At 32.4% G+C, this 9,163-nt stretch overlaps 1 protein-coding gene across 8 annotated transcripts in view; it reads right to left on the reverse strand.

The window, feature by feature from the left end:
- LOC102676482 (fasciclin-1) overlaps positions 1 to 9,163 on the reverse strand; it is a 308,866-nt gene that overhangs the window by 31,071 nt on the left and 268,632 nt on the right. For 6 of the 8 annotated variants that reach the window (XM_031513132.1, XM_031513133.1, XM_006621149.2 and 3 more), the window contains exon 8: positions 4,836 to 4,844. The exons of the other annotated variants lie outside the window; for them this stretch is intronic. In XM_031513132.1, the coding sequence (XP_031368992.1) occupies positions 4,836 to 4,844 (9 nt within the window). The remainder of the gene's footprint in view (positions 1 to 4,835; positions 4,845 to 9,163) is intronic. 8 annotated transcript variants of the gene reach the window in all.

The raw sequence follows: 9,163 nt of genomic DNA on the forward strand, positions 1-9,163 counted from the left end.
CAATTATAATTAATAGAGTTTTATGTTTTTCGATATACTACAATATATTTAATATAATACAAGCTTATAATAAGGAACGAAACTGAAATTTGAAGAAATAAATATTCATTTATGTGTTCTTTTTTAAAATCGATGATAATTTTTAGAAAATAAATAATAAATATAAAAAATACATATATAAAAATGTTAAAGTAAGCAATGATAATCATTCTAACGAAATTCACGAATAATCTAAACGTACAAAATTATATAGATGGACGAATACTTATAAATTGCAAATTAAAAGTTTCTTATTCTAACTATTTTTATATTTATTTTTAAATTTTGTACTCTAATTCTATATTCTCTTTTTTTTTTCATTCCTTGCATAAAACTATTTAAAATTTAATCAACAAATTTCATCGTACATTTATAATATCGATACACATACTTGAGAATAGTCATTGACTACGATCTTCACACTAGCTTTTTATTCAATATCGAAAAGGAAAAATGGAAATTTATTGACGATAGAATAGCATAGTCTATATACGCCTATTGGTTATCGAAGAATGTTACAGTCGCGTGTCGATCCATTCGATATTATTGTTACATGCAACACGCTTGAATTGCGTAATATATAGACTTCTGTACATTCGATTTATATCGACCTCGCTGTATCAATTTTTCATCTTCGACAATTTATGTCAAAACAAATACCTGAGGAATTTTTACAAAAATTTATATTGCCTCGTAATTCTAATATTGTTATATTATTTATCTATTATTAATCTTACTATCATTTTGCTATCGGTGTACAACTCGTTTCAACAATTATCATATATGCCCAATTCTCAGGATGAGTATATCCATTTTATTAAATTGGGGGAAAAAATACAGGAATGGCCTCAGCTATCATTCGATGGCTCAAATAGAACAAATTGTCAAATCTAATACCTCAATTTCGTTTCCAAATCCAAGTCACTAAGTTTTGCTTGTAAGTTCATTGCGATAATAATAATTTGCAAGATGCAGATAACACGTTGATTTTTTTTTCTCATCCACAACGTATCAATCTCAACTCGGTGTTCTCTAGTTCGCCAAAGACATCAATCGTGTGCATGTATTGTATGTACGTAGGTGTGCAACGGCATGGGAATGCAGGCATGCATCGAAATAAAGCACTTAACAACGAATAAATCGAGCGAGAATGTGCCATAAAAATTTAGAAGCCATCATTGTGCATTTTACAGCCGCATTAACCTCCTTTTCGGTGGATTAGCCACCATGCTATATTAATGAGGAAAGCTCGTTCAAATATATTCATAAAGCACTTTAACGCGTAGGATTCGACAATTTTCACGAAATCTTCCGGAAACATAAAATCTAATAAAACAATAGTGATAATGAAGATTCACGATCAGCTAGAAATAAACGCGATTCGTAATTTTCCATTTTACGAAATGCTTTCAAAGCCCTGTTCAATTATATGAAACCACTTATCGCATCAAGTGCATAAAAATTTACAAATTTTTTTAAACTTGAAAATGCAATATCAAATCTCTGTATTTCCCAATCACTTGCAAAGAACTCTTCTACTCTTTATTCCCAATCCAAAGAATTGAGAATTGAACAAAAATAAAACGACGAACTTCATCAAACTTCAACCTTTCCTCGAGCGGATCTTCATAAAATCCAAAACATTTTAACTTTTCGTCCTTCGTTCCGGAAATTTTCGCTCGATCTTCGCAAGAAACGAACGTCCATCGATGCGAATCGTTGTTTCTCAAACACACGTGGAACACATCAAGCATACTTGCGCGCTGTCTCGTGCACACCGAGCATGCGAGAGAAGGACGAGGATGGGCAATAAAAAGAAAGGGAGAAACGTAACCGAGGAAGCGGAATTCGAGAGGGAATTCGAGCGTGTGTGCAACGGTGCATGGGGTGCATAGGACGTGCACGCGACTCGCTTCCACGGTTTTCCACGTTTGAACGCCCGCCGCGCGATACCGAGACGAATGATGCACGACCGCGGGAAACCGACAGCAATTCTCACGAATGGCGACCTCCTTCCGGAACTAGTTACGCCAGGATTGAAACGAGACGAAAATTGGCGCGAGTAGTCGCGGCTCTTGGCCAGTGCGTGCCACCGACCCTTCAATTGCTTCCGTCACGATCGAATTTTTCTCGAGGAAATTTCACAAATTTTCCCCCGCGAGTTATTTTTCGCCGGATATTTCGATTGATTCGTTTTTTGTTAGAAAATTATCCGTTCGAGTGTTTCTTTATCGGTTTCTCGAATTGATAAAAAATTAAGGAACGGAATAATTACGAATTTCGAATATGGAGGAATAAAATGTATTCTCTATTAATATATCTAAGAAAGAGGTAAGAAGAATATTTTTTTAAATTTGTGTTGCATTTTATGCAATACAATTTAAATTTGAATAAGATTCTCCAAATTTTCTAAATTTTCTATTGATTAGTAAAATAATTCTTGATCAAATTATTAATTAAAATAGTTTGATATACAAGTTCTTTATTATAAATAAATTATCAAAAGATATTTTTCCAACTTACCAAAAACAATCAAAGAATCCGATCATTAACATTTGTATGGAAAACAAAACATCCCAATTGAATAATTTATACGTAATTAAATTTAACTATTTCTCCTAATCTTCAAGAACAAAAATCTAAATTTCTTTCATCTTGCATTAAAAAGAATTAATTTCCAAGGTGAAAGTCGAAATCGAAATCAAAGAAACACTCGATCGTGCAAGTACGATCTCCCATCGATGAACGAATAAATAAAAAGTGATAAGGGGATAAAATAGAGGAATGAAGAGAAGGAGGAGAGGAACGGAAGAAAAAAAACGAAAGGAGAGAGGGAAAAAAAAGAAACGCACCATGAACGGTTCGATTTGCATGGTGAACGCGGTGGTGAGGGTGGAGGAAAAAAACGCGGGCGGAAAAATCGCATCGACGTTGGCGACGCGGAAAAAAGGGGGCGAAAAAAGCGCGATTCCGGCGGGCGTGGCGAGCAAAAAAAGAACGACACACCGTGTATTGTGTAGAACGAGGCCGATGGTGGAGCGGCGAAAGGCGAAAAAAGAGAGGCGATGGGTTGCATAAAAACACCGGCTATGAAATGCAAAATCAGCACACGCTCATGCGTGGCTGTGTTTCGCGTACAAGCGGGTGGAAAATCGATACGATCGGCCACGAGTCATGATCTGACTCGGTTCGATTCTTCGTCCTTTGCCTCTTGGTCAATTTTACCCTTTGTTTTTCCGAGTGGGTGCCGATGTATCGTGGAAAGGAAGGAGTCGTGGCCATTCGTATCGATTTCGTGTACTTGTACGGAATATAGGTCGATTATAGGTAGATGTCTGAAAATTTAAGGGATGATTCTTCAAATAAGAAGATAAATGAAGAATAAAATAATTGCATTTTGCTTTGTTCCTTAATTATTGATCGTCAAACATCGACGAAAGTGTATCTGAAAACTTCTTTATATGAATGTTAAGTTCAAAAATGGTATTGTTCTTTGTAATTTCTATTTCGTTGAGTACTTTTTATTATATTTCTTACTGTTTGATCCATTTATTTATTTGGAAGGGGAATTGTTAAGATCCTATTCTCTTTTTGTACTTTTTTAATTGTCAAAAACGAAATTTTTTTTATTTTTGATTTTCGAATCGAAGAATCATCTCTTAAATTCATGGACATTTGTCCAATTTACTCGTGGCGCCTTTTGTGGCGCTTTCAACTTCAAGTTTGGACGTAGAAATGATTCTTTCTTTTCTGAAAGAGTTATAGATTTTAGAAATCATTTTATATAGATTTTTTATCTTGTTAATTATAATTATTTATTTTTGTATCCGAAGGATTTTTGTTTACTTATACATATTTCGTGATTTCTCTATTATAGAGTGAAATAGAGAATAAGAGAATTAAGATTTGTTATAATTGAAAATGATTTTCGATTTTGTTAATTCGAATGATACAATTGCTTAAATTTAATATTACCATTTAATTATAATAGCGAGAAAGAGATATTTGTAATTAAATATTATGATGAACGTAGGTATATAAAATAATAATTCTTTCGATTTAAAATTTATTGAATATCTATTTAACTACAATAATAACTTCAAAAATTATATAGCTCAATTATAATCAATTATAAATTATAATTAAAATTGCATTTCTAATAAGTTTACGTTCATCATCATTTTACATACAAATTTATCATAAAAAAATATACTCAATTGTTAACCATTAAAAAAAACAACATAAACAAAATCACAATTATATCAAATCTCATTCAAGTCAATAATTGCATCCATACCACCCCATAATCATTCAAGAACCATTTCTTTGTTTCCAACGATCGATCTTGTTCGATCACGAAGCTTTGGACACGCGCACATGTGTCCATATATACTAAATGTGTTCGTGTATCGTATGCAAGCGGATGCACTAAATGGAACAGATCGAGGGTGAGCGAAAAAATGTTGCGACTCGTGAGAAGGAAGCGCATGAAAGAGTTAGAGAGAAGAGGGTATATGAAGAGAGGCAGAAAGAATGAAATATACAGCAGTGAGATGAAAGAAGAGAGACAGAAGAAAGAAGTTGTTCGATCATGTCTGCGAATATGACACATGTACCAAAACGATATTACATATTTTTGTAATAAGTGTAATATGAATGAGATATATAAATATGTATATGTATATATATATATAATGAAAGATATAGTGAGACAGAGAGCGTGAAAAAGAGAGAGATAGAAAGAGAGAGAAATGGAAGAAAGAGAAAAACTAGAGAAAAAGCTGGCGGCGAATTACCTTGAAGGACTGCACAGAGAAACCAGAAACCAGGGGTTGGTCCGTAACATAAGAAGCGAACAGAAAACAGAAAAAAGGTAAACTTGTAATTAGGTCGTTCGCTGTAAGAGACACTGCTGTGATATGAGAAAAGATCGGTTCGTTCATCGTGGCTGATAAGGATAAAACTTGGACGCCTCGATAATTCTTAATCCTTTCGAGTCACGTTTTTACTCGCGTTCGTCCATTCTTGCTCGTGTGTTATTCGTTTGTTTTTTACAATTTTATTTCCTCGGTTTTCATTTTTCTCTTCCTTTTGAATTTGATTCATCCTTTTGCACTCGAAGAGAAAAATTACGAATAAACGAGCAAGAAGAACGCCAGTAAATCGTTGTCTGCATAGATTCAAGCGCTTGCAAGAGTAAGTTGGTTCTGCGTGGTGCAAGAAGGGATAGAGAGTCTCTTCGTGTTTTTTTTTTTTAAATTTTTTTTCTGTCGATGGATCCAATGTGTGCTACGGGATGCTGCAAAAATTCTTGCCATATCAAAAGGTTGTGACGCTTGTTACGTAGTAATAATTGATGATCGAGAGAAATTATTCGTGTTATGTTTTTTATATAGAGGATTTGTACGAGTCAGATGATAGTTTTATAAAATAATAGACAGATAGGTTTATAAAATAAAGTAGTCAAAGATCGAGTTGAAATTGAAGGAAATAATTGCTCTCGATAATAAGATAATATTTTCATCAGTTGAAATTTTCAAAATTAATTGAAAGGAAATTGAAAGCTTAAAAATCGAAAAAAACTAATTCGAATCTTTAAAACTATATTTCTATTAATTGAACTTATTGCAAATTGATGAAACTTGACTGATGAAAATTGTTTTGCTCATAAATATCAAATAGATATCAAAACGGATCTAAAAATGATATTTGTGAGCTTTCAAAAATTTCAAAAATAAGGGAGAGAATATCGGGGTGTTATAATAAAAATTATCGTGAGTCAAATGTGAAAGTGGAAGTCGATCGCAATCAACTTGAAAATTTCTTTTTTCTGTAAACACTGTCTTAAAATTAATAATATTTTTTCGTCAATGGCCACGATAAAATGCTCGTGACTCGTTTTAAAAATATTTTGACTTCTTCAGGATCGTTATTTCCACACGAACTCGGTGGCACTCGGTTTTGTCCGGCTGACAAATATAAAATTCTCTCACGAATTTGATGTATACCAAAACGTTTGGAGTAAGCTCGTTTTCGTTTCGCCTGATGGGCTGACAATTAATTATCGTCTATGATTTTGCAAATGTCAACGTGTCGGTCATATCTGGCGACGGTTCCACCTACTGAACACGACATACGGATGCATTTGATGTGTCAATTGCACGGGTGTACACGCCATAAACAAATACTGATGCACCTGTGTGGAAACGAATAAATTGCGCACGATAATCGAGTTCGCTTGGTTACTGAGGAGTATTTCCTGAAAACGGAAACCTTTTTGCTAGAAATGGTATATATATGTGTGTACGTTCTGAAATATCACATTATTTTAATAACACTGGACAATTTTTATTTTATTACTTATTAATCACTCCGTAATTAATTCTAAAATGACATGTTAGAATCTTTCTCTTATCTCAATAGGAGTTAATTTCGTTTGTTTATTGCAAATATAAAAGTTTCTTTTGAACATTTGATTATGTAGTTTGAAAGTAGGCATTTGATAATAATATAAATATGCGAAATATAATTAAAAAATTTCAATGTGTTATAAAGTTTTTGAATCGTTATAAAATTGAAATAAGAGCTTTTTTATTGTATCTCCAATATATCGAGCATCATTCAAATATGTTATGAAATTATTCTTTTTTCAAAAGAATACTTTAATCCGGCTAAAATTGAAATATATTTCATATTAATATTATATAATCTCCATTTTAGGTGTATAATATCACGATAATACATAATTAATGCATAATATTCGATGAAGCAATAAAAATCCAATATCGAGTTAACGCAGAAATTTCCTATACGCTTTCCTATGTTTTCACGTTTCTCTTTCCCAATTGGAAATACAAATATCGAAAGAAAGGAGGGTTTTTCGCGAGTTCACAATGTATATCACGAAACGTCGATCTTCTTCGGTTGCATCACCATCTGTTTGGTAATGCAATTCAGATGTTGCTTTGGAAAATGAAGGAGAGACGAGAGAGTGCAGTTGCAAGCAAGATACACGTTTCATTGTGCGTCGATGTAATTCGATTTCGTACGTGATTTCATCGGATACAAGTTTCATGGTTGCGGGAGCAAATCCCTCTTCCACATTTTCTCAACGAAACATCAGTACCTTGTTTCTTCCGTCTATATGACATCGTATTGAGACTGAAAAAATACGGTTATTTGACAATTCTTAAAATTTAAAAAAAAAAAGAAAAAGATTGTAGAAATTGCAAATATTAAGTTGATTGAATTTTATTACAAAAAATTGGGAGTGAATTTTTTTTATTAAAATTCTTCAATACTTTCTCTGGATTTTTAATAGAGCAAATGATAGGCTAATTAATGAAATTAATTATCATAAATCGTATAGCTTAATTGTTTTCCCGATCTTTAGAAATAATAGATCTTTAATAGGAGTAATTAAAAGAAATTATTATTTCATTGTTATCGTATTCTATTTTATTTTTATTCTATCATAAAAATAGGAATTACTGCTTCAAAATCCAACTATCTCCAAGACAAATTTATTATCTTCATTATCCATTCATTGTACGCTCGATGAAACATTTCAAAATCTATACAAAATTCACTTGACTGCGATCAATAATCAAATATAACGAGAGTCATTCAATTAAACGTATCGAATTATTAACAATCGTTAAACATTTTTCTCAAAATTTTTTCGAGTAGAACAATTTAACGATTAAAAAAATTAGCCGAACAAACCCCGTAGAAAATCCCCGATCTAACTAATCGATCAAACTAAACAATGCAATCAAAACAACTCGATCCATTATACGTTAAATTTTTAATTCTTTTCTCGAAATCTGCTCGAGAGGGAGATAGGAACTCATTTATTTTTAAGGGACGGAAGCGTTCCGTCTGCACGGGGTCAAAGGAGAGATTACATTTCGAGCACGTTCGCGGTTCTCCGAGTCGAATCGTTATTATTCACGGGGGTAAAAGTCATTCGTCGGGTGTAATCGGGGGAACGGCGTCAGGTGCGCGTTCCAGTTTCTTCGGTAATCACGACCGATTCAGTGAATCGCACGTTATCAGTGCACGCGTGATTGCAAATTCATGCACGTAAGGTGTCGAAGACAGCGCGCGCCAAGAACCAAGAAAATCCCCTTTCGCGTCATTAAAGAATATCTTGCAAGTTTGCGAACCGATCGACCGAGTTCGATCGGCAAAGTTCGGATGGTTCGGATGGTTGGCGATAACTTGGAATTATTCTTCTCGCATCGAGCAAGAAATATATTCATTGGATTCTTAGTGCACGTGGCGTAACGGCAATTGCTTCATTTTTTTCGTGGAAAAATACTTTGTTTTATTTTTTTGAAGGAAATAATTTTGGAATTGGTTTGAAATTAATTAGTTGATTTTGAATAATAAGATAATTGACCGAAGAATATATAAATTGTTCTTGAGTGTTTTTAAGGGTAAGGGAGGAATTTGTTTTGAAACTTTGGATAGATACTGATTGCAATTAATAATTAAGCAGAAGGTTAAATTGATAAGTTGAAAGTTAATTAATGATTCATTAGTTCATTTTGGAATTATAATGCTTCTTGAAAGTAAAATTTTATCTGAAAATCAATGACAATTAAATGAAATCTGGGAAAATTTAAATTAAATTTAATTAATCGAGATGATGGAAGCTTAATTATTTTCGATTTACTAATTATTCGTTTTACTAATTATATTATTATCCAATTACTTATGTATTGTTGTAAAATATATTTATCCTCAGTATTAATATTGCAAAATTGATTTCATAATTAATGAAACGGATTGAAAAGAGTATATTTTATCAAAATCAATTTGTTTTATATTTTTAACTCGAGTCTATCCATGTAATTTCTCTTATCATAATAATACGTTTCAATTGTACAATAGATTTTCATCTCATTTGCAACACATTATTATTCTTTATCTATTAGTAAAATTCTATTGAAACAAAAACATAGATGTACGCGTAAAAAATATGAATTCGAATATATATTTTATCAAAAAAAAAAAAATAATATTCCGGTTGCCAAAAACAAATCCTAGTTTTTCCTATTCGGTTCAATTTACTTTTCCGATATAACAAAAAAAAAAAAAAAAAAAAAAAAAAAAAAAA

Source organism: Apis dorsata, unplaced genomic scaffold, assembly GCF_000469605.1.
Source record: "Apis dorsata unplaced genomic scaffold, Apis dorsata 1.3 scaffold_591, whole genome shotgun sequence".
Taxonomy (NCBI): domain Eukaryota; kingdom Metazoa; phylum Arthropoda; class Insecta; order Hymenoptera; family Apidae; genus Apis; species Apis dorsata.